General features: G+C 47.3%; 9 protein-coding genes across 9 annotated transcripts; 6 read left to right on the top strand and 3 right to left on the bottom strand.

Annotated features, from left to right (window-relative positions):
- Nucleotides 1–23: 23 nt before the first annotated feature.
- N7469_009168 (NAD(P)-dependent alcohol dehydrogenase) lies at nucleotides 24–1268 on the bottom strand (the record flags this gene model as incomplete). Its single annotated transcript, XM_056648086.1, has 2 exons — nucleotides 24–1045; nucleotides 1136–1268. 2 exons carry the CDS (start codon nucleotides 1266–1268, stop codon nucleotides 24–26), a joined length of 1155 nt encoding a protein of 384 aa, XP_056497851.1.
- A 539-nt stretch (nucleotides 1269–1807) lies between these two features.
- Nucleotides 1808–5371, bottom strand: N7469_009167 (CDC5/polo family serine/threonine-protein kinase; the record flags this gene model as incomplete). The annotated part of the gene is made up of 3 exons (XM_056648085.1): nucleotides 1808–4499; nucleotides 4553–4995; nucleotides 5063–5371. The coding sequence occupies 3 exons, from the start codon at nucleotides 5369–5371 to the stop codon at nucleotides 1808–1810; spliced, it is 3444 nt and encodes a 1147-aa protein (XP_056497850.1).
- Nucleotides 5372–6737: 1366 nt separating this feature from the next.
- On the top strand, nucleotides 6738–7594 carry N7469_009166 (OPA3 family protein; the record flags this gene model as incomplete). Its single annotated transcript, XM_056648084.1, has 2 exons — nucleotides 6738–6797; nucleotides 6878–7594. 2 exons carry the CDS (start codon nucleotides 6738–6740, stop codon nucleotides 7592–7594), a joined length of 777 nt encoding a protein of 258 aa, XP_056497849.1.
- Nucleotides 7595–8238: 644 nt separating this feature from the next.
- cp8 (putative carboxypeptidase Y) lies at nucleotides 8239–9936 on the top strand (the record flags this gene model as incomplete). The annotated part of the gene is made up of 4 exons (XM_056648083.1): nucleotides 8239–8811; nucleotides 8896–9256; nucleotides 9311–9777; nucleotides 9865–9936. 4 exons carry the CDS (start codon nucleotides 8239–8241, stop codon nucleotides 9934–9936), a joined length of 1473 nt encoding a protein of 490 aa, XP_056497848.1.
- A 586-nt stretch (nucleotides 9937–10522) lies between these two features.
- On the top strand, nucleotides 10523–14685 carry N7469_009164 (class I myosin myoA; the record flags this gene model as incomplete). The annotated part of the gene is made up of 6 exons (XM_056648082.1): nucleotides 10523–10525; nucleotides 10633–10866; nucleotides 10955–11000; nucleotides 11104–13728; nucleotides 13826–14185; nucleotides 14273–14685. The coding sequence occupies 6 exons, from the start codon at nucleotides 10523–10525 to the stop codon at nucleotides 14683–14685; spliced, it is 3681 nt and encodes a 1226-aa protein (XP_056497847.1).
- A 498-nt stretch (nucleotides 14686–15183) lies between these two features.
- On the top strand, nucleotides 15184–15855 carry N7469_009163 (uncharacterized protein; the record flags this gene model as incomplete). Its single annotated transcript, XM_056648081.1, has 2 exons — nucleotides 15184–15657; nucleotides 15724–15855. 2 exons carry the CDS (start codon nucleotides 15184–15186, stop codon nucleotides 15853–15855), a joined length of 606 nt encoding a protein of 201 aa, XP_056497846.1.
- Nucleotides 15856–17305: 1450 nt separating this feature from the next.
- On the top strand, nucleotides 17306–17743 carry N7469_009162 (uncharacterized protein; the record flags this gene model as incomplete). Its single annotated transcript, XM_056648080.1, has 1 exon — nucleotides 17306–17743. One exon carries the CDS (start codon nucleotides 17306–17308, stop codon nucleotides 17741–17743), a length of 438 nt encoding a protein of 145 aa, XP_056497845.1.
- A 1161-nt stretch (nucleotides 17744–18904) lies between these two features.
- Nucleotides 18905–20239, top strand: N7469_009161 (uncharacterized protein; the record flags this gene model as incomplete). Its single annotated transcript, XM_056648079.1, has 1 exon — nucleotides 18905–20239. One exon carries the CDS (start codon nucleotides 18905–18907, stop codon nucleotides 20237–20239), a length of 1335 nt encoding a protein of 444 aa, XP_056497844.1.
- An 868-nt stretch (nucleotides 20240–21107) lies between these two features.
- On the bottom strand, nucleotides 21108–23249 carry N7469_009160 (WD40 repeat domain-containing protein; the record flags this gene model as incomplete). The annotated part of the gene is made up of 1 exon (XM_056648078.1): nucleotides 21108–23249. The coding sequence occupies one exon, from the start codon at nucleotides 23247–23249 to the stop codon at nucleotides 21108–21110; it is 2142 nt and encodes a 713-aa protein (XP_056497843.1).
- Nucleotides 23250–25386: the final 2137 nt, after the last annotated feature.

Raw genomic sequence — 25386 nt, 5'->3', positions numbered from 1 at the left:
TACTCCTCTTCTCCTTATACTACTTAATCCCCATCCAGAATAATATACTCGCTTCTTCCCCGACTCTCATCCCTCCTCTCTATGGGAGAACGTGAACCATCAGGCTCACTCCCATTCGAAAATCCAACACCCCGAATAAGCGTCTTGATACCCTCACCCCTCCTAGTAATCTCCCAAGCCTGTGTAGCTTTCTCAAACGGCACAACCCTCGTAATAAAAGTCTTGAGCTCAATCTTCCTCGTCAAAGCCAGATCCAAAGCCATCCGATAATCCCCAGGCCCATACCTAAAGCACCCTTTGACATGAATTTCATTCTCAGCAACAAAAGAAATAGGAAAATCAACCAATCTCTTCCCCATGCCCGTCTGAATAAAAGACCCTCCAGCCCTAAGCGCATAAATCCCCATCTGAATACAGGTCTCGGCACCAGTAGCTTCAATCGCAACATCAAATCCGGGACTCTCATCCAGAACCCCATTTCGATGAACCTTCAAGCATTGCGCATTTTCCTCGGCAGATAACGATGGATTCGGAATTGCCGTGGAAAAATTCACTCGACCCGGAGGACTGGGGACAAAGGAATGCGCAAAGTCGAGCTTATCCCGACTTAAATCCACAGATGTAATCATACTAGCACCGAATTCTCTCGCCACAGCCGCACAGAGTAATCCCACAGTCCCTGCACCTAGTACAACTACTTTATCACCTGGTGAAACGCCAACTTGTCGGACAGAATGGACTGCAACGGCCAACGGTTCGATGAGAACCGCTTCATCCAGACCCAGTGGTGTAGATGTATTAGTTGGAATCTTGTAGCAGCAGTCTGCAGGTAACTTGTAATACTTCGATAAAGTACCATGATTAGATGGCGGTGCGGCCGCAAATCGCATATCAGGACAAAGATTGTATTTGCCCGATTTACACCGAGTACATCGACGACATGGGTACCCTGGTTCTATTGCGATAGGATCGCCAGGTTGGAGATTTGTAACTGCCGGCCCGACGGCATATACAATTCCGGAAGCCTCGTGGCCCATGACTAAACCTATCCTGTCGATTAGTCCTCTACTCGAATACCTGAGCGGTACTTATTGTCCTCTTGTTGTTTCGCAGAAGGGAGGAAATGTGGAGCTACTTACGTCGCTGCCGCAAACACCCACGTATGCGATACGGATTATAACATCGTGAGGGTCTTCAATAGTCGGGAGTGAAGTATTCTCAAAACGAGCATCTCCAGGTCCATACAGCAGACACGACGGGTTCTGCATGCTGACCGTTAAGAGTGGGGAGTGGAGCGCGAGGCTGAACTGATGAAGCTGTTTGTATCTGCACTGTCTGCGGTGTTGTGAAGCACTGCTGGTGGTTGCAAATGACGAATACCACCAGTCTTATCGCCTGGCTCGTTTTTACCAAATATTTGCCCCTCACTTCCTGGCTTAAACGTGAGTAAATTGTTTGAGGTCAATGCGACAGTCGGGAAAAGATGGGATGATATTGTGGAGTGGCCCCCACTGGACTTGCAGCAAACAAAGACTTGCAATTTGTGAAATAAGACAATCCCAAGGTATGAGGGAAAGGGAAAATGGAAAGCAACGAGCATTGAATAGAAAATTTAATTGAAATTGTAAGCTCGTAAGAGATTTGCGCCCTAAAACAAACAGCGAAAGTGCTGTCCTTGTTGCAGAACTCCCAGTGGACATCACGAAACCAGACACAAACAAACAGAAAAAAGATTATATCAATAAAGGAAAAGGTCATAATGTCGTGAAGGCGAATATTTCAAATGGTATAGATTGTAATGGGAATCTCACTCGCGGCCCATCATCCGCAGTCGCTCCCTCAGTATATCCATCTCCTTGTCATGATCCATGACATTTCCCATGGCTGCTTTCTTCCCCAACCTCTCGCGATCGCTATCCTTGAGCATCACCGATCGATACTCTCCATCGCCATCTGGCGCTCCAACTGTTACCCAGACGAATTTGGTTCCAGGGCCTCCGGTTGGCGAGCGTTCCTGCGTGCCCTGCCAGAATAACTCCGGCGCCACGGAGTCTTCGCCGGAGGAAGCTTTATTGGAGGAAGGACGACCGCCAAGTCGTCCGTATTTGATCCAGCCTTTTAGAACTTCCTTCATGAACCCAATCTTCTGCATAAATGAGTTGGCATCTAGGATCTCACGGATACGCTCTTCGACCGAACTGGTAGAGTCGCCACTAGCAATACTGATGAAGGTGGAGGCTTCATCGGAGGCAATTGCACGCGTATCAAACCCGGACGGATGCATTTTTCCCTTAGCTGTGAAATAGCGGGCTGCCGAGGGCGAAAGATGATAGAAATCTATCCATGGTGAGGAACTGCGAGTGCGACCAGGGGAAATGACTAGTTTCGTATGATCAGGGAAATTGAATTGGAAAGCACCGTCTCCAAAGCCCCAAATTCCCACGTTGCCCAGTCTTTGATAGAACTTGATGAACTGTCCGCTAGTCTGTCGAGATGAAGGTTCATCTGCTACCCCATCATCGCCATGGCGACCTAATGATCCGATCATATACTTGCCAAATTGGTCAACGAGCTTGACACGCTTGATTTTCTCGGCATCGCATCGATCGGCGTCCGTTCCGGAGTTGACTCTAATCTTAAGGACTCTTGAGCTCCTCGCATCGAACAAGGATGGAGGAATCATGGCTCTTCGAATTCCACGGCAGCCAAGCAAATCGTCATCCTTGTTCTCATAAAACTCAACCGAATTGCCGTGGCGAGGGACAAGTTGTTCAGATTCGGAATAAGGAATCCCTTTGGCTTCTGGGCTATCGACACTCCGGGCTTTGCGACGAATGTGTCGCTCGCCATCCCTCACAACCACACTACTGGCAGGCTGGCCATTTTCTCCCTTGAACACACATCCAACACTTCCATCGTCCAGAACATAGCCAATTCCATATCGATTGGTATAATCCACCCACTTGATCACATAGGCATGGGGCTGTTTCCTTGGGCTGCCACGACGCCGTCCAGGCGCGTGATTCGCAAGATTGGACAGCATCAGGCGCAAATCGGTGTTGACTTCAGTGAGTGATGTCCCGGGAATCAAGTCGCACACCTCTTCCTGATGAAATAAAGGACTGAGTCCCAGACTGGAGCGAGCCTTACCACCTGAGGTTTTACTATTAGACCTGGAGATCCCGGTCGGGTTCGATGCAGGTTGGATTTGTTGCGATTGCTGGCTAGAGGTAGGGAGGAACTCTGGAATGGGCCTTTGTCGCTCCGCCATGGCCTTCAAATCGGTACGAGACGATGATCGCAGAGTTGTTTGACGAGTCATAGTCCGACGCTCTTCGGGGAGCGCCGCGAGTTTCTGCTCTGTCATCGGTGCAGAGGGGTGGTTCGCTGCCTCTCCAATAGCCAGTCTGCGAGATTGAGATCGAGTTTTGCCGATAGTCAATCCTGACGGCATACTGGTGGACTTGGACAATTGAGGAGGCGCGGCGCTTCTTTCCTTTTCACGTAGGGTTGGAGCGTTTGATGCTGAGGCCATCCTTCGAGTGCGAATAGGGCGCTCAGCAAGACCACCGGCGGCCGGCTCTATACTAGGCGCTGGTGCTGGCACTGGATTAAGCTCGGGCTCTACCACATCACGATGAGATCGAGTCGCGGATTTTTCAGGCACTTCGTCGACAGCGGGAATGCTTCGACCAGTGCGCGTACCAGGACGTGCTTGCTGTCGAAGGGTCGCGGCATGATTTTGAGACTCCAGTCTCCGCTGATGCGCAGCAGCGAGAGCTGCATTGGTCCTCGATGTCGCAGCAGTATTGTTGCTGCGAATTGAAGTAGCACTGCGTTGAGAGAGAGTACTGCTCTCGATTGCAGAGTTCTCAGTGCGCAAAGTTTTGCGGGCGGTTTCCATGAAGCACCAATCTCCTTCAATATCGTGCGGCCATCTATAGACGAAATCCATCGGCAAAGGAACGACTGGACGTAGGCCACGGGCATCCTCTGTCTCGCACTCAGAATACGCCGATTTCGAGCAGTTGCGACCAACAGATTTGCGCGCTGTTCCGTCGGGCTTGCGTCCAACACCACACAGTGAGTAGAATGCAGCCTTGCAGGAATGGTATCGTTGTCCAGGGTCGTCAACTTGGTATACATATGACCGTAACTTCTCATCTGAGTCCAACCCATACCCACTCATCATAGAATCACCTCGAGGGGATTGATCCCTCAACCATACTGGTTTGTTGAAACGGCATGATGGATCGAGTTGGCGTGGAATGCAACCGTCGTACATATTGAAGAATGGGTGCTCGACGATGTCATCGGGGTCAGGGCGTTCCTCGTCCACCAGATTTAGACAAGCACTGACCAAATCCTTGGCCTCCTCGGGAATGAAGTTCGAATGATCCGATTCCTTTGGCCAGACGTATGTCAAGTTCCGGACTTTTTTGTAAATCTCTTCTTGCGTTTTAGATTGGAAGGGTGGATATCCAGTCAACATGGCAAAGCTGAGATGTACTAAATTAGCTTCATCCAAATAATACCACGATTCATTTCTTACAAGATAACACCCAAGGACCAAATGTCAACTTTCTGGGTATGTCCACCTTTGCTCTTATCGAGGATCTCCGGTGCAATATAATTAGGAGTGCCACAAAGGGTGTTTCGTCGCTTCGCATCTTTATCGGACAAAATCATTGCCGCCAATCCAAAATCTCCAACTTTGATGTTCATGTTTTGGTCGAGAAACAGATTTCCCATTTTCAAGTCGCGATGGGCGACGAATCGTCTGTGGAGGTATTTAACCGCGGCGCAAAGCTGAATCATGAATCGTCGTACTTCGGGCAGGGAGAGAGAGCGACGTTTCTTCACCATGTCCATCACTGATCCATTGGGGCATAGCTCTAAAACGACGTATGTGCTTTCCTCAAATGCGAATGCGCGATAGAATTGGACAATAAAGGGATGGCGCATCTTCGAATGAATCTGGAGCTCTGTTCGAAACTATTGGTCAAGGGTCAGCCTATACAGACAGAGTCCAGTCATATTTTTTGTGGTGTAGGGACTGTACCTTCTCTTCCATCTTTTTCTGGGGCATTTGTGATTTAACCACTTTCATGGCATATACTCGGCCATTCCGTGCCAGTGTCCCTTCGTAACACACTGCAAACCCTCCCTTTCCCAAGAATCCGCCGATCGAGTACCGCTCGCCACCATCTTCCGGCTCCGGTACAAATGATGGCGGTGGGTTGGCATGATTCTTAGAAGACGAGGATTTCTGCACGGGTCCAGCCGCGGGATGCTTGTCGGTCATTTTGCGCTCAGTCGCTGGTTTAGGCCGGATCATTTGGTTTGTCGATCGCGGTGAAAGGGCCTCCATTATTGATTTTCGCTCAAGATTCCGGTATCACGCGCCGGTATAATAGGATATCGCAACTTGTCTCCAATGCGATTGAACCCTCCTTCCTTTTTTTTGTTTAGAAAAAAATCAAACGAATATCAAGCGTCAAGGTCATGAAAAAAGTCAAGATATTAGGTGAAGCCGCGAAGGGGGGATCAGGTGCTGCAAAATTGGTATCCCTGCAACGATCCGTTAGAAATCAAGAGCAAGTAACTCCACCGGGTCGGCAAGCCGAGAAGTCGCACCGGGAAGCAGCGAAGAAGACAGTAAATGGAAGAAGAGGAGATATACCAGAATGCAAAGCGCTAAATAAAAACAAAAACTGTACAAAGCTGCTGCGGAAGCCAGACAGCGCAAACCCGGGGGAGAGTTGAAAAGTGGGGAGTGAAGCCAAAGTGAAGAAGTTGGGCCATAATAGTTTGCCCGATTAGGCAATCGATAAACAGTCGTTGCTGAGGTCAGCGTCACGTGATGACCAGTAGAGACGTCAAGACGGAATAAATACTTTGTATACTTTTTTTTTTCAGAAATTAGACGAAGAATGAATTGCGCGAGTGGATCATGGATTGGATTAAATTGCTGACGGTTCAAGTTTTAGCGAGGTTGTATTGACAAATCAGTGGCCTGCGAATACCAGAATTCTAATTCTTCATCACAACCACCACCCATTATGCTCCGAGTTGATAACAGAGGACTGGATATAGTTCATCACACTGGCTCAGAAGCTGAATTCTTCCCTCGCCCTACTAGGATACCTATCCTTAGGTAGGTCATCGACGCTGGGCTTTTTTCATGTTAGATGTTCCTAGGTAAATTCTGATATTTGATGATTCTTTGTCTCTTTTACTACTACTAGCGACGGGTATATATAAATCTGCGGCCTATTCCCACGTCCGAGTCGAATGTATCTAATTTCTACTGGGAAGTGAACTTGAACTAGAACTCAAAGCTGAGCTACAGAACTGCCACCGTGAGCCTCTCAAATTTTGCAATATTAATGACACAGATATTGTCCAATATACTGCTTTCGAGTTCAAGGGTTATCGCCGTTGTCAGAGCTACTGGTACCCATACAGTTCACCGCATTTTCTTCCTTGCATATTATACACTGTCCACTGATATTTTACGATACATCTAGTAGTCGTAGTAAACAACCAAAAGATATTCTGTAAACTTGGATATTTTCATTTACATCTTGTCTAGGCATATGGGATAACTATATGTTTCTTCTCATAGTAATGTTGTTAACTTGTCATAGGCTGCTGACTCACCCACTTCGAGCTGACAACGTCACAGCTGTGACTCAAGCAGCAAACAACTTCAATTCTAATTCCCACACTCAACCATGTCGCTCACCCTCAAAATCTCCTCTTTAGTCATTCGGACTCTCTCCAAACCAATCGCCGTAAGCTCTATCTCCTCCGTGAACCCTCGAGTCCGCAAATCCTGCACCCCCAAACCACATGCTGACAGTGCACCCATCAGAATCAAATCAAAGGCCAAGCTCGCGAACATGAGCGATTCCGCCATGCCTGTATTTCAATCGCCCAGGCTCTTCACCGATTTGACATGCGTCTTCGACTAGGATCAATTCGCGATACCACCGCTTCCAGAAAACAAGCCGCCGCTGAAGCAGAAGCCAAGAAACATCTTCCTAAAAACCCAACGGTCAAAACCGAGGCTGCGACCAAAGCCGAACAAGAAGCGCAGGACAAGGCGAAAGCAGCAGCCGAAGAAGCCGCGAAACCACATCATTATCGAATCCGACCCCTCTCCGAATCCAAAGCTATCGAGTCTGGCGCCAACTTCCTTAGCGAAACGTTCCTATTTCTCGTAGCCGGTGGTTTGATCGTTTTTGAATCCGTGCGATCGCGCAATAAAGAAAGCACCCGGAGAGAAGGTGTGGAGGAACGCCTCAGTGCGCTGGAGAAAAAGCTCTCCCTCTATGAAGAGAAGCATGGGAAATTGGATGTTCCTGAGGACAGCCCAAAGCCCCGGGCTGAAGAGAGTCTGTGGACAAGACTCACATCGTATATCTCCTTTGGCCAGGAACCCACCATCGCTCAACAGACAACAGCCGCTGCGGTAATACCGTTAAAGCAAGAAGCACCGACAGACTCTAAACCCAAGGCTTCTCAATCGACTGAGTCTAGCGCAGCTCCGACCGCTATCCCCAATACCACCACTACCACCCACCAATAATCAACTCTTCATTCTGAATCAGAGAGCACCTCTTACATTTTCATATCTTTCCATGTATAGATAGACCATTGAGCGTTTCCAAATCTTGCTTTTTAACGTGTCGGACCTGCGATATTATGTTGATACCCTCCACTCACCCTGAAATATCTAGCTATAGACAGCTGTATATATATACTCTTCCCAATGTCCAGAGACTTCTCCTCTGTCGCCAATTACTACCAGTGTGCGCTCTTACCCTACTCCCACTTTAGATGTACATAGTACATATAACTCGGGGAATGCTCTTTTCGATCTGTGTATTCCTTGGCAGGCCCCAGTGATCTACGACAAGCAAATCGGCATTTAGCTTGTTTCAGATGTCCACCGGAATCCACCATCCGAGTAACTCTAGATCTATGTCATAAAAAGCAAACTCGTATCGGCTCTTCGCGCCTTTGTACATTAGCGCCTTCAAGCGATGTCACCCAAGTGCGCCATCCCTGCCTATTCGGTGTGATAAGACCCTCGGAGTTCGGACTTGATGACCCAACATGAACTCGAAGCCATTTCGATGAATGTTTAAACACCACCTGGTCTGACATATCTTAGAATTTCACTCTCAAAAAGTGAGTAGGAACAGTTCAAATTAAAGCAAGACTCTAGCAATGCGACTCCTTCTTTCTACCGCATTATTCGGTCTCAGTATCGCAAGTCAACAATCCATACTCAATTCACCCGAACAGAATAACGACTTCCGCCTTTTCCAGAGTACAACTTCTCCAGACCACTCAATCCGAATAAAAAAGCAGGATGAATCAATCTGCGCCGCCGGATCAGCCCAATATACTGGCTGGCTAGATATCGGGGCCCATCATCTCTTCTTCTGGTATTTCGAGAGCCGGAATGACCCCGCTACTGATCCATTGACATTGTGGTTAAATGGAGGACCAGGCAGTTCTAGTATGATCGGTCTCTTCACGGAGATTGGACCCTGTCTTATTAACCAACATGGTAATGGCACGGTTTATAATCCGTGGGGATGGTCGAGGAATTCATCACTGCTTGTCGTTGATCAACCCGCTTCTGTGGGATTCTCTTATCTTGATGAAGGGGTTGACGTCCCACATGATTCCAAGCAGGCTGCTGTCGATATGCATCGGTTCTTACAGTTATTTGTGTCGGACGTCTTTCCTGAAAAGTTGAATACTTCTATTCATCTTGCTGGGGAATCGTACGGTGTAAGCTGATGTCAATAGCCGTGATACATTGGTGTACTCCCGGCTCGAGTTGAAATTGCTAACGACTGACCATTGCTATAATAGGGTAAATATCTTCCCTACCTCGGTACTGAGATTGTGAAGAAAAACCAACTTTATCCCGGAGAGCCCCAAGTTCGCCTTGAGTCTTGTCTGGTAGGAAATGGTTATATGTCCCCGAAAGACTCGGCATTCGGGTACTGGGAAACACTATGTACAACTAACCCTGGGGTTGAGGAGCCAGTCTTCAACAACACAAGATGTGACATTATGGCAACGAATCTTCCACGTTGCCAAGAATTAAGCGATATTTGTACCAAATATCCAGATGCTGCCGTCTGCTCCGCTGCATCGAAGGTTTGTTATGAGGGTGTGATTGGTTGGTACGATGATGAGTCTCATGCAGGTGGACGGAATCGGTTTGATAGTGAGTTACAGGGCACAGCTGATACAAGTTGAAGCAACTAAATGAATGTCATAGTTACGGCACCATGTTTGATTGACGATATATGCTACGAAGGTGTTGCACTTATGGAGAAGTACCTCAATTCACCTGCAGTATGGCAAGCTCTCTCCCCGCCGAAGGAGGTCAGGAAGTATAGTTACTCCTCTGATATGCTGGAAAAAGAATTTTCTGCGACATCTGATGTTCCCACACCATCATCGGAGCAGGTCATCTATCTTCTTGAAAATGGAATCCACTTTCTAGCTTACCAGGGTAATCTGGACCTTGCTTGCAACACGGCCGGGAATCTACGGTGGGCCAACTCTCTCCCGTGGAAGGGACAGGCTGAATTCTCGTCTAAAGCATTACAAACATGGACTTCTCTTGTGAATGGAAAGAATGAAACTGTTGGTCAGACGAAAGAAGTGAATATCTACGCGAGAGATGGTTCGGAGACGCCCAGTCGGTTTGCAATTGTGACTGTTGATAATGCTGGCCATTTGGTACGTACTTGTACAATAAATTGGATGCCGAGATAGCATTTAATCCTCGCCTGAGATGATGAAACTGACTTTTTTTTTACTTTATAGCTGCCTCAAGACCGACCGGATGTCGGATTAGATCTAATGTTGCGGTGGATCACGGGGGCGTCTTATACATGAGATGCAATCACCAATCTGTACTGGTGTACTGCCCAGTCGAATTGAATATGATAGTTATTCAATTTCTGACGTTCTGGTAGCAATTTCTTAACTTGAAGATACAAGCATTCGATAATCATTGGTAGAAGAGAAAAAAAGAAAAAAAGAAAAAAAGGGTGTTCGTGTACATACATGCCTGATGACGTCGGTGTTGCTATTCTTGACGCACGCGCCACATGTGGCTGTCACCTTTGTATACAAAATACTCAGTACATTAATCTGCATTGTCTATTTGTATCGTAAATGCTGAATTCATTTGACAGTAAGGGATCTGCCGGTTGATGCCTAACTTCACTTTCTAGAACCACCCTTTTTTCTCCATTCCCCACTGCAACGCGTCAGTGGAGGCCCGATTTGCCCCTGAAAGGCAGCAGTGGAACTCAAGCGTGGCGCAGAGGGATGTTTGATCTGTTTGTTTCCCGACCTCGCGGACACTCTGGTCAACAGATTCCTAGACGATGTCATCTCTCCTCCATCTTCAATTCCTCTAGACGTTTTGATTGTTTTAGGTCCTGGGCGAGACTCCCTCCCTGGATCACTTGGTATTATGGTGAGTTTCAAAGTCTTCTGCTCTTACAGTATACCATCTCTCAACTGCTTCTCTCCCTTACCTCTTCCCCGCGAACTCCGTTCCCGCTGACCCCGCGCTCTATCTAGGGTCACTCACGACGCCCTGCCGGCGGCGAAAAGAAGAGTCGCTTTGGTCGCTCCAAAGCTGTCGCCGATGTAGGCGATGGCCGTCAATCGGGTAAACCTCAGGTCAAGAAGGCCACTTTTGAAACTTCAAAGAAGAAGGAGATCGGTGTCTCGGACTTGACTTTACTGAGCAAGATTTCCAACGAGGCAATCAACGATAACCTGAAGTTGCGATTTGAGCATGGCGAGATTTATGTAAGAGATTGTCTCTGCGCATGCGATGCGCCAGTTGATTGCAGTATCCCAGGACTGAGGAGCAGGAACTAACGATATCATGATCTAGACTTATATTGGACATGTGTTGGTCTCTGTCAATCCGTTCCAAGATCGTAAGTTCGACCTTGGGAATACCCCGACATATCTGTTACTTGCGTATCAAACGAGCATCACCAAATCGAGAGAAACCCACTAACACTATGGCTCGTTTTCCAGTCGGCATCTACACCGATAAGGTTCTAGACTCCTACCGCGGCAAGAATCGACTCGAAGTTCCTCCCCACGTTTTCGGAGTCGCCGAATCTGCGTACTATAACATGAAATCCTACAAGGATAACCAGTGTGTTATTATTTCCGGTGAATCCGGTGCGGGAAAGACCGAAGCCGCTAAGCGCATTATGCAATATATTGCCAGCGTCTCCGGAGGCAGCGATTCGTCAATTCAGCAGACAAAGGATATGGTGCTGGCCACAAACCCTTTGCTAGAATCCTTTGGTAACGCAAAGACACTTCGCAACAACAACTCCTCGCGATTCGGAAAATACCTGGAACTTGAGTTCAACTCCAATGGCGAGCCGGTTGGCGCCAACATCACCAATTACCTACTGGAAAAGACCCGTGTTGTCGGTCAGATTCAAAATGAGCGCAATTTCCATATCTTCTATCAATTCACCAAGGGTGCGCCGCAGAAGTACCGTGATGCATTCGGTGTACAACAGCCTCAATCCTACCTTTATACCAGCCGTTCTAAGTGTTATGATGTGCCTGGAGTCGACGATGTTGCGGAGTTTAAGGATACCCTCGATGCGATGAGAGTGATCGGTATGACCGATCCGGAGCAAGACGATGTTTTCCGTATGTTGGCCGCGATTTTGTGGATCGGTAATATCCAATTCGTGGAGGATGATTCAGGAAACGCCGCGATCTCAGACCAATCAACGGTTGATTTCGTCGCTTACCTGCTGGAAGTGGATGCTGATCAGGTCAACAAGGCATTGACCATTCGTCTAATGGAGACTGCCCGAGGAGGACGACGAGGCTCAGTCTACGAAGTGCCATTGAACCGAGTACAGGCCTCCGCCGTGCGCGATGCCTTATCCAAGGCGATTTATTTCAACCTCTTCGACTGGATTGTGGAGCGAATTAACCAATCTCTGACTGCTCGATCGGCAATCAGTAACTCGATTGGTATTCTGGATATTTATGGATTCGAAATTTTCGAAAAGAACTCGTTCGAGCAGCTGTGTATCAACTATGTCAACGAGAAGCTGCAACAAATCTTTATTCAGTTGACCTTGAAGGCGGAACAAGATGAATACGCTCGCGAGCAGATTCAATGGACTCCCATCAAATACTTCGACAACAAGGTTGTGTGCTCTTTGATTGAAGACAAACGGCCTCCTGGTGTTTTCGCTGCTCTAAATGATGCTTGCGCGACTGCGCACGCTGACTCCGGTGCTGCAGACAACACTTTTGTCGGACGATTGAACTTTCTAGGACAGAACCCTAACTTTGAGGGCCGACAGGGTCAATTCATCATCAAACACTACGCTGGTGATGTGAGCTATGCAGTTGAGGGAATGACGGACAAGAACAAGGATCAGTTGTTGAAGGACTTGTTGAATCTGGCTGGATCCAGCAGCAACCAATTTGTGCATACTCTCTTCCCTAACCAGGTCAACCAGGATGACAAGCGCCGTCCACCGACTGCCAGTGATAAGATCAAGGCTTCGGCCAATGACCTTGTTGCAACACTGATGAAGGCGCAGCCTTCTTATATCCGTACAATCAAGCCAAACGACAATAAGGCACCCAAGGAGTATAACGAAGGAAACGTATTGCACCAGATCAAGTATCTTGGTCTACAAGAGAACGTTCGCATTCGACGTGCTGGTTTTGCCTATCGTCAGACATTCGACAAATTTGTTGAACGATTCTACCTCCTATCTCCGAAGACCTCTTATGCTGGTGACTACACCTGGTCGGGAGATGTTGAATCGGGCGCTAGGCAAATCCTGAAGGATACCCGGATCCCTGCAGAGGAATATCAAATGGGTATCAGCAAGGTCTTCGTCAAGACACCCGAGACTCTTTTCGCATTGGAGGCCATGCGTGATCGTTACTGGCATAACATGGCCATTCGCATTCAGCGTGCCTGGCGTAACTATCTGCGATATCGCATTGAATGTGCCATCCGAATCCAACGATTCTGGCGCCGTACCACAGGTGGCCTTGAGTTGATCAAGGTGCGGGACTCAGGACATCAGATCCTGCAAGGTCGCAAGGAGCGTCGGAGAATGAGTTTGCTTGGCTCTCGCCGTTTCCTCGGCGACTATCTTGGTGTGGGCATGAAAGGCGGCCCCGGTGAGATGATTCGCAGTGGTGCGAATGTCAGCAGCTCTGAGGATATCCTCTTCTCTTGCCGTGCTGAAGTGCTAATTTCCAAATTTGGCCGTTCGAGTAAACCCGCGCCTCGCATTCTAGTTTTGACCAGCCGCCATGTGTACATTGTGGCTCAGAGCATTGTCAATAACCAACTCGTCATTGCATCGGAACGGACCATTCCAGTCGGGGCTATCAAGGCCGTGAGCACTTCGAATCTGAAGGATGACTGGTTCTCGCTGGTTGTTGGTGCTCAGGAACCTGATCCCCTGCTTAACTGTGTTTTTAAGACCGAATTCTTCACCCACCTGAATACAGCACTTCGTGGATCTCTGAATCTGAAGATCGGCGAGAGCATCGAGTATAACAAGAAGCCTGGCAAGTTGGCTTACGTCAAATCAGTCAAGGACCCGCAGGCTGGAACCGTCGATAGCTACAAGAGTAGCACCATCCATACCAGTTCTGGTGAACCCCCCCAGCTCTGTATCGAAGCCCACGCCACGAGCGAAGGCTGTGGCAGCACGACCAGTCACTAAGGGCCGCCTCCTTCGTCCAGGAGGTCCAGGAGGAAATGCAGGAAAGCTGTCTTCTGCTGCTCGCAAAGCTCCACCACCGGCCCAGCCTTTGCCTGTATCCCACCAGACAACAGCAGTGCCCAAACCGGCTCCAGCTCCAGCTCCTGCGGCCCAGTCTCGAGTCGTGCCTCAACCCGCTGCGGTTGCTGCTGCGGCTGCTTCTCACGGTCGTACCGACTCTTCAAGCTCGATGAAAGCACCTCCGCCCCCTCCACCTTCTGCACCTCCTGCTTCGAAAAAGCCCACGGCCAAGGTGTTATACGATTTCAACAGTGATCGTTCGAACGAACTGTCCATCCGCACGGGAGAGATTCTACAGATTGTTTCAAAGGAAGGAAACGGTATGTATTTGCTGAGCTGCCTCATTTCTCCAGCTTCTCCTATCCCTCCATATGCCGTATCAAAGAACCCTTGCTAATTATTAACAGGATGGTGGTTATGCATGAATACAACAACCTCCATGCAAGGCTGGACCCCCGAGGCCTACCTCGAAGAACTAGTCGCCCCTAAACCCACCGCACCCCCTCCACCCCCCGCAGCACCCCGTGCAAGCCCCAGTCCCGTGCCCAACGGCGCAGGCGCAGCAGCTGCCGCAAAGACGAAGCCAGCACCGCCCGCACCACCAGCTAAAAGACCCAATATGGCCGGCCGCAAGCCGGCACCACCTCCAGCACCTCGAGACAGTGCCGTGAGCATGAACTCGGGCGATTCCTCTGGAGCTAGTGGGCGTGGCACACCGAATAGTACCAGCAATGCTAGTTTGGCGGGTGGTCTTGCCGAAGCGTTACGGGCTCGACAGAGTGCGATGCAGGGGAAGCACGATGATGATGACGAGTGGTAGGGCGTTTCTGATGCTTGGATGGAATGGATTGGAATGTTTTGCGCTTAGCGTTGGCTGGTCTGGTCTGGTCTGGTCTGGTCTGGTCTGGTCTGGTCTTTTTGTAGTTGCATATGCATGAGTTGATACTTGTAGAGTATATATGCAATCGTATTGTTAGACACTGCACTGCACTATCAATATCTAGTAGTTCCCTACGTTCCAACGTATCAGTACACCTTCCTCTACTTATCATACCCATAACAACCGCTCTCCAAATAGATCTACAGACTCGAGACTTAACCACGGAAAAAGAAAACTAATTATAAAATAATTGAATAATCCAAGTACTGGCTACTCCAAACAACCAATAATATGCAAACTCCACCTCAGCTCAGCTCCCCACTTGCGTCCACTTCGAAACATCCCACCTTCTCCCCTCCTCTTCTCTACTTACTCTCTCTTTCTCACATATCACTCCCTCCATCACTACTCTTACGTCTACCAATACACCCACTCAAAATGTCTTACAACCAAGAATACGGCGGTGGCGGCTCCAGCGGCGCAAATTACTACGATCAAAACGCCGACTTCCGCGATACACGCTACAACGGACCCCCGCGTTACGACGATAATGACGACTTCAGCAGTGCAGCTCACCACGCCTCCGAACACCACGGCAGCGAAGACAAATCCTTCTTCGACACCGCCCTATCCTTCATCAATGACCGCAAGAGCGAATACGCCGATAAAGATCGGTATGAAGTTGACGAGGCTCATGCCGTGAATGCTCACCAGGCTATGTACGGTAATGATGGTGATAGTGGTAGATCGCATGATTCCGGTACCGTTGGTGCGGGTGCTGCTATGCAGGCATTGAAGATGTTTACTTCTGGTGGTGAGAGTGATGGAGGTATGGATAAGAATAAATTGATGGGGTTGGCGATGGCGCAGGCTAGTAAACTTTGGGATGAGAAGAATGCTAGTGGGAATGTGGTAAGTTTCATCTTCTTTTTGTTTATTTCATTTGTTGGTGGATTGTTTGTGCTGATGAGGTTTTAGTCGGGTGATAAGCAGTCGGCGATTAACTCTGCTGCGGAGATGGCGTTGAAGATGTATTTGAAGGGAGGTGGTGGAAGTGGAACTGGAGGTCCCAGTGGATTGATGGGATTGGCAAGCAAGTTCCTTTCTTAAAAAAGATTGAAGCTGAAGCTATTGACCATTGCTATCTCCATACTTAAGTGTTGATACTGCCACTTTTCATAGCTGAATGCATCATGCCTCGATTGCTCTGTATCCTTTGAAGCTGATAATGAAGTATAAACTTATGAATTTGTCGGACTATTTACTTCCAAGATTCCATTTTCTTTAGTGAGAGTAGCCTGTAGCTTGTTCTTGTCTTCCGATGTCCTCCGTCGACCATGATAGATGCTAAGTATACTAATGTACTAGTAGTACATCGCCCCAAAGCAGTGCGAATTTGACGGTCGATCGTTTCTAAGCCCAGAGAAGATATTCGCTTTATCCCAATAAGATCACCGTGTGGGGTGACAGGGAATGCAAGGGTGCGAAATCGGATCACGATGCAGCTGGATGCATAAACATTAAAGACGATTCTGGTGAATATGTCGATATCACATATATTGGATCTACTATGAGGTTCGGGAGTAATCTCTATACGGGGATGTAATAGGTAAGCTCTAAGCCGAGACCGTACTCGTAGATCTATCGATGATGTACCATGAACTCTTTCAAATACATTGATTAGATTTTTTGGAGTCCTCATTTAGTACCTGGACAGCATTTGACAGAAATCCTCTTCTACTAGTCGTACAAAGGACTACTTAGTTAAATGTATAATTTCATATTTAGAGCCAATTTCAGCTAGTCCAAAATGCAGCCAGTAAACAAACTCGATCTGGAAGGCAAACCAGAAAGTATTCTCCTGTGGTAGCATAGTTGATGGAATGGTCACCATCCGCTCATATTGTGTACACATCCACGCAGGGTTTTGGGGGTGAACTTCCGAAAACTTCGGTTCTCAAACTTGCATGACTAAAATGACCATGGGTGCTTTCTTCCCTTGCAATGAGAATGACTGTAGGGCCATACTCCGGGAGGACTAGCTTCTGTACATTTCCAAAATTACCAGACGTAACCTTGTCCCTGGGATTTCCCTTAAGCTCTCTCTTCACAAATTCCCTGGGAAGACGAACTACATTCCCCTATAATCAATCATTGCATACCTTTGACTGGTAGTAGGTCACATGCACTTGTGGATGGGTCAATTTAACACTGGGCAAGTCGACGTCCTGGCGATATGAGGTGGACACAACTCAGGTTGACATGAAGTTGCCTTGCCTTGCCTTGCCTTGCCTTGCCTTGCCTTGTTGCTTCATTACGGCTGATTGATTGCTCCGCCCGAACATGTTTGCTAAAAGCATACTAAGTATCGATTTGATTGGCCCTCGTTGTTCAAGGATTCACGATATCCACTGAATAGCCGCGAAGGACTGCCAACGCATGCATCTCAGCCTCAGACACTGCCTCCTCAGTCCAAAAGTCTATAATTCCCTTTCAAGTCCTTTTTTCCTTTTGACTCCATTCTCTCGATTCTCTCTAACACCTCGATTTATGGTCAGAAATGACCGATCCTCTTTCTCTTACCGGCAGCGCTGTCGGGATCATTTCTCTCGGGTTATCCCTTTGCAAGACGATCGTCCGCTATGCTCAAGATGTACAAGGCCAAAGCGATGATATGAAATACCTTGCAACAAAAGCCTCTAATATCCGTATATTGCTGAAAAGCCTACGCGAGTTAATCGAAGAGACGGAGAACGATTTACCGGACGTTGCCGTAGACCTCGAATCAAAGGCATTAGGTTTACAATTATACCTGGATAGGCTGAAAGGGCCGATTGAAAAGTATGAGCGAACTCAAGCTGCAGCAAGGGGTATGCGCTCAAGAGCTCGAAATGCATGGGAAACAGCGATCTATCATTTCAAGAAGGAAGAGCTCTTCGAAGTTCGAGATTGTCTGCAAAGTATGGAAATGGATCTAAACACGGCTTTGAATGTGTAAGCTTATGCTGCTCTTTCGGCCTAGCAGCACAATATCTGATCAGAGAACAGCTATTCAGCACGCGAGTTACATAAATTTGGCATAAAGCAAGACATTTTTAGCCTGAAACAAGATCTACTCCTAGACAAAATGGTACTGATATCAACTCACCTGCAAAGGACATTTATTAAATCTCTTTTAGGACACACTACAACTTTCCATCACAGCTACATCTCATCAAGCCATCTTTCAGAAACCAACATTCAACTCAATATCTTGTCGTGAGAGCTTCAGTGTCCAGAGCTATCGTACACCGGTCGCCTACAATCGGAAGAATGTTCGAGCCAAACAGGGGAGAAAGCAATACATTTACTATAGTAAGTGGCTCAGTCGCGCTTTTACCGGGACAATTTGTCTATCATTCGAGCCAAGCATATTTCCGATTGTGTCGTTGCATTGCCATGCCGTTGTTGGTCGTGAAAGCTGGTTAGGTAAGATGTACTTTGAACAAGGTCATTTCGGAAAAGATGCATTATGGGGTCAAACTGGCTCTGAGGTTTTGAAAAAAGTCAACAATTGGATTCAGCTGTTTCAAAGTGCTGTTTCGGAGGGGAAGATAAGGCCTACTGATGAATTATTGGCCAATACATTTGAAGGAACCCATATGTCCCTACTAGATGTAAGATCCCCCAGGCTCCAGCGATATTAATATTTCTCACCATACTTGTATTAGTTGCCTTTTCTCTGGCGTGTTATGCTTACACCTGATGCGCTCCCGGGACTCTGCAAGTATATCAGGTATATGTTGGATCATAATGTCACGACAAATTATCGGTCTTCTTATTCAGCTTTCCGCTGGCTATGCGAGTCATTTATTTGGACCGAAGAAGCACATAATCTAGCCTCTTATATCATGGAAAGATGCGGACCGATCAACTGGGCTCCGAGAACGTGGAATGGAAAGAGAAATATGCAAAGTCTGCTACGCAGGGATGCGGATTGTAAGAATTTAACTTGATCATATTGCAGAACAGCGTATTGAAATATACTACAGCTGTCGATCTGCCCTCTGCATTCATAGCGGTTCTCCGAGAGTCAGAGAGGGATTTACGAGACCTTCTTGACTCAAAACAACCGTCTTGCGAAGATATCTTTGATGGAATTACGTTACTTCAGTTGGCAATGGGCTGGCCCGCCGGTGTCAGATTATTGCTGAAAGCGCAATCAGGCATTCATCTACCCGACCGGTACCATCATGCATATCTGAATGGTATCGCCGATAAAGACATTAATATTGATGATTATTCGGACTGTTGCAATATCCTACTCGAGGCCGGATACACAATTTCGACTTATGATATTTCCTGGAGTTCATCTAATACGCTAACATGTTTACTTATCCGCGAGTTAGTCAAAAGGCGCAGGAAGCTCCTGGCCATTGCAGAAGCGAATATTCATCCTAGTGAATTATCTGATCTCAGAAAAGGAGAGACTGGAGTCCCTGACGCATATGCTTCTGAGCTCTGCGCTGCATTAACAACAAAGGGATATGAGATCGACCAAACACTGATGTTTTCTGAAACCGATTCTGTCTATTGCTACCCTCCATCCGCTGAAATTCTGGACCAAATATATGAGACTGGATTTATAGACGTGGATCTACCAGACAAAAGGGGCTATACACCATTAATGACTCACTGCGGCTCCTACCGGGGTAAACCAATGAACGATATCAAGCGCATTGGATGGCTTATCTCAAAAGGGGCAGACCCGTTCCGGAAACTTCCTGGGTCAAATACTACTGTTTTGCACTGGATCAATGCACGACTAGCCGAGTGTATCCACCGGTATTACGAGTCAGATAGCAATTTTGACCCTCATGTTGCATTATACCATCTTCATCAAATCGACATGCATTTGTTCTCTTTGACAACTAGGGACGAATGTTCTTGCTCATGTTCTCTTGTTGGGTGCACTCCATTATCGGCTGCGATACGGAGAGTTGCCAATCGTTTGTTTCTGCATGATGAACAAATCACCGAAGTTGCATCGGGATTTAGACGATTTTTAGAATTTCTCATTGATCAAAACCAGTCCAAGCTTGAGATATGCCATGCAATGATCAGAAGTCTCACGTTTGATGGGCTAAGTCTGAGCCACACATGTTGCATTGAACTCCGGTATAGAATACCTTGGGATTATGTTCGAGATGAATCCGACCTTCAGGAAATTAGGGAAGAGCAGAGAATTGATCTTGAGAGATTTGAAAATCTTGTATCTGAATTTGATGCTCAGTTTGATGTCATGGGGCTTCCGTTGATGGACTTCTTGCAGAAGATTTGGTATGAGCGAATGATTAAATTCCTTTCAGAACGCGACAAATATGACGCCGAACACGCCAAACAGACACGAGAACTTGGGATTTCTTTGGAAGTAGATGAGATTCAGATACCTCTTGTTGTTCAATTGATTTGTGACCAGGTTCGGGTGGTTGAGAGTGACTCCGAGGATTCATAACATCATCATGGGTCTCTAGTCACCTTGAATAAAAGTGGAGAGTTACATGGCTTTATTTGCTTCCGATTCTCGTGTATTATTCGAATTAAGGTATAGTCCCTTGTTTTCCACAGTAAGGGTAAATGCATCACTCCGTACTCCGGAGTACATAGTATGTATAGGTTCCAACCTGTTGTTGTTAATACTACTAGAATTCTCAGACACCATTCCTACGTCCACCACGATAGAGAAGGAGCTATATTTCCGAAGCAACATATCTCGGTTTAGAACTTATTTGGAGTAATCAAGAGGTTTCTCAAATCGAGAACCAAAAGGTCTAGAGAATATAAACAATATGCTCGGGTATGAATGCCTTGATGTCTAATCCATTTGCAACTTGTGAAAGCTACTAGCTTAGATACTGCAAAGACAGTATCGCTGTATCCCCAGAGCTTGAGTAATCCAGAATCATCAAAAGGCTCGTTTGACTCAAGTTTTTCGAATGCCACGGCTGGCATTCACTACGGTAGGTATTACAATAATGACTACCTAATCATTACTGTTGATAAAATCCAAGGTTTATCTATTGCTTTACGCCGTATCTCATTTGTTACTGATTGCACATAGATATAACATTTGGCAAGTTTTTGTTTTCAATGGAGGAAACGCCTACATCATGACTACTTGATAGTCATTGCAATTCTATATCAGATGAATTGAAAATTGACTTGAATCGAATTAAATCCATTCTCATATGTAATACATTTATACAAAATAAAAACAAACGCCATAGAACCCAGGGTATCAATGTCGCAAAAGAAACCACACAAACAACTCACAAAAAAAAACAAATAGTCACCATAGGCGGCATATGAGCCTATAGTAACTATTATAAAACAAAAGAATCATGCTCACTATCACTCAAATTCCTCAAAAACCTCAAACCCCTCTCCTTCCCATTAGAAACACACCTCTCATCAAAATCAAGTTCATCCTCCGGTAAAAACTCATTATAAAGATCCACAAGTCCAAACGCACGACCCCATTCCCGTCGTGTATACTGCATAAATCCACCGAAATGAGGATCCGTATTTGCTACCCATACATTTCCCCCATCAGGCGAGAAATCCGCACCACCGATTTCGCCGAAGAAATCATGGACTTGTCGTGATTGGTAGAGTTGTGCGTCTATTATGGAGATTCGATCTGCAGGTTCGGCGCAGAGAAGTGTTCGAGGTCCACCGCCTACGGGGGAGAAATGGAGGGATCGATATCCTGCGACGTCGGAGTCGATTGTTTCGAGAATTCGCCATGTACGTGCGTCCCAGATAATTACTTTTTTGTCCTGGTTGCTTGTGGCGATATGTCGCATGTCTGGAGACCATGCGCAGGCGAAGCCGAAATCCTTGTGGCCGCGTAGTGGATGGACGGGACGGCCTGTGTCTGCCTCAATGACCCATGCATCGGGGGAATCGCCGATTACTACTCTTAGACGACTGTCTGGAGAGGTAGCGGTGCAATTGACTGGGCGAGAGAGTTCTTGGTCAGATAGGAAGATGTTGGTTTCGCAATCTAGAATTCGCAGGTGGCGGTCATTTGAAGAGAAGACACAGATTGGAGAACGGCCGGACCGATTTGGAACTATGTCCACGTGGTTTGTGATGCCATCGTTGGGATCTGGGGTGACTAAACCCTTGGCGCCTGATCCTTGCCCGTCTGTGTTTTGAAGGGCGTATTCGCCGCAGAAGCCACCAGCAATGGTAAGACCATGGGCACTCTTCATGCTGGATATCTTGACCGGGCCCAGGAAGCCTGCTTCCGGATATGCCCGTGATAAATCAATGAGACACCGATTTTCGTCAAATTCGGGGGCCCATGAGTATACTTTTGAACGACTGGCAAAGTTGATCATATTATAGGCAGGCACCGACATGAGATTGCGCAATTGGAAGTGTTCAACAGTAGCTTTGTGCGCGGTGTACATTGATTTCTCTTGGAAAAACACTTCTTCTTGAGGTAAGTGGTTGAGACGGCGATTATGCGAGTCACTTGGCACATTATGATACGATGTATACCATGCATCACGAAGGGCGCGAGCCTCACTGCGTTGGACCTTTAAGGTCTCTGTCCATGGTATTTGCTGGAGATCAAAAGGGTCATCCTTGTAGGTATTTGGTCGATGCACATCTCGGGGAGGAATCCAGCTCATGATTTTCGATAATGGGCGCAATTGTGGAGGAATACGATGTTCCGAGTGAAACCCTTGCGGAATAATATTTGTTTGCAGTACCCAGCGCTGGATAAATTCATCAATCGTAAGGTTTCGTTCATGGGTGGTAGTGTGAATCACAGAGGGAGGATGAGCATCCAGATCGTCGACACCGGGGAAAGGACCCATGGGTGGAGTTCCAGGTGCTTGAGACAGATCCACATCGCCAGAGTCATAGTTTACAGACTCATAGAATTCGTCCAGATTGACCTCATGCAGACGGGTCTCCGAGGACTCTGGCGCATTTTCCTGTCGATAAAACTCCTCTTCGTCGGGATAAAATCGGATCAGATCTTCGAATTCGTTGTCTGGCGTGGTTGATGGTGATGTGTTATCTTCGAAAACTGAATCATAATCCATCATATCTTTTTCAATGTCGCTTTCGTTAGCAATTCTTGTGATATTAGGCCATGCCGAAGCACGTCCGAGAAGACCTGGTATTGTTCCCTCCATGTCCATGTCGAACTCGTTCTGTGATAGCGGCGAGAGCGCATCTGATGTAGAAGGCATGCTATTTCCATCGAAGAATGCCGATATATATCTTTCTGGATCTGGGGACGAAAATAATTGATCTCCGAGAGGCGAATGAGAGTGACGGTACAGCGGCATGGAACTGCCTGTCATCGCCTGAACCACTTCCGATACTAGAAGCGAATGGCTTTCCTCATTCACAGGATGCGGATGCTGCGCGATAGCAGCAAGAGCCGCGACTCCAACATTGTGTAACCTCTGATCTTCCTCAGACATAATATCTGTAGCCATCGCGTGAGAAGCGTCTTGCACCGCTGAAGCGGTACTACTACTCCCCGGCAGAGGGGATCTGTCGTCGTTCCCGGGCGGATGTAAAGTGGAAGAAGGGTTATTATTCATGACTCGAGGATGAGCTGACACTCGGGTGGCATCACATGACTCATGGCGAGTAATTGTCGCGGGAAATGTTGGATGACGAGAGCGGGTTTGTGACGAACTAGATGCGCTCCGACTCTCATCAAGCATTACCCGCCTTGAATGGAAAGTGTAATACCGAATGCCCTTCTAGGAAGTATTCGATCACCGGAGGCAAGAAGCCGCTACGGTTTAAACGGCCGACAAGGATGTCGAGAGATATTGAAAGATGCCAGAGACGAGAAGAACAAGGGACGATCTGAGCTCCGACAGGCAACCAACGCAAGAATGATTGGCAGTGGCAGTTACACGAGTTCAATAAGAGCAAGGCGTAGTATATTTGGGATGTCGGATCCTGGAATATGCAGTAGGCAGGTGACTCTCGACGGGCGTGGCGCAGTTGACATTCACCAATTGCGAAGTATGAGAAAACAAGATGCGGGCGAAACAGAAATGCCGAGGCGACGGTTGGAGTCGGTGATAAGATCGCGCGCAGGTAAGGCAACCAGAAAGGAGGGGCAGTGAAGAGAGGAAAAAGAGGCCCACGAGGGGGAATGTGGGACTAACCGTGCGACCGTTGGAAAGGTATGATAATCAGTGACACCAAGGGGGGTTCTTCTCTTTTCTGCGCCTGGTCTGCGCTTGGCCTGGGAAGAAGAAGGTTTCTAGGGGCAAACCTGGAAGTGATCTCTACACTGTGTCATCCACCTGCGGGGAGGTGAGGAGAGACAGTATAACCACGAGAAGCACTTCAAAGACAAACCCAACCAGCACGAGTTGGTCGAAAGTTTCAAACTTAATGATGACCGTCTCAAAGAAAGAAAAAAAAATAGAGATGATGGACGAGAGGCCTGAACGTGCACCGTTTTATCCGTCTAGCGCCAACCCGGCGAAGGATAGCACGGAGTAGATGAATCAAGAACAGGTGCAGCCAGTTGCCCGAGCGTACTTTTTTTAGCAGCGCAAAGCCCGGTGGGAGATGACAGGTGGGAAAAGGTGCAAAGTGGAGCAGAAGGACGGAGGCATTGACCGCTTCAGTGGAATATAATTGAGAACGAGCAACGCCAGCGTCGGTCCGACAAAAATTGGTGATCAGCTCAGAGGATGAGAAAAAAAAATAGAGGCTGATAGTGGCATGCAAGATGACGAAAGGAGGGAGTGTAAGTGGAGTGCAACTGGAGTCGAGATGCGATGACCAGTGAGTACTGTTGGTGCAGCCAATGCTAGCCAGCGCACCCAGCTGAAAAGAGATTGAAAGTGGAGATTGAGGTGGACAATAGCGGGATGAAAAGAATCCACGAGTCTCACCTCCATAAAGAAGTTGAAAATGTTCCAAATTCGAAATGAAAAAATGGAGAATTGTCGGAGAAGTCTTTGAAAATCCAAAACCATCAAAAAAAAAGGATTGGATGAGTAGGGGGGTCTTGGCGTTAGTCAGCAGGATTTGATATTGTCGAGTCGCTCTGCAGGAGAGAAGTTAGAGAGAGGAAACAATTCTGTCAGGTCAAAAAGGGATAGGGTAGTATACGTACTAATACTGGACATAAGCAGTACTAATGGTATACCACAGCTTAACAAAGAGACTCGCATGCATATCATCTCGTCTGCAGGGAGAAGTGACGCACCGCAGATCTGAGCAGAGCCCGATGACCTGCGCTTGGATCCATTGGGCACATCTTGGGCTGGCATCCTTGTTCAAGGAGAGATCCCTGTGGCATGATGCACGGGGCAACGTTGTTAGTCGCACTTGTGGGGAATCTATACATCCAAAGCAGATCCCCAAGATAAAATTATACAGTGATAGGTGTAGGTGTAGGTAACTATATGGAGATGATTGTGAAGAAGTATACATAGTATCGTTAGGGGACTGTCCCCAATGGATTCACAAACAGTCAGAACTCAGAAAATAGTAAGTATATCAAAAAGATTAAACAGGAATGCAAATATCGCACTCGTCAAATATAGTCACTCATCAATCGTGTCGCGCTGTAGCTTCAAATCCCAACAGATTCGA

Source organism: Penicillium citrinum (genome assembly GCF_028827155.1).
Source record: "Penicillium citrinum strain IBT 23319 chromosome Unknown utg000008l:1.0-2707905.0:1.0-2709502.0, whole genome shotgun sequence".
In the NCBI taxonomy this organism is placed as follows: Eukaryota; Fungi; Ascomycota; class Eurotiomycetes; order Eurotiales; family Aspergillaceae; genus Penicillium; species Penicillium citrinum.
Note: the sequence above shows the minus strand (reverse complement) of the source record. Positions and strands in the feature narration are given on the sequence as shown.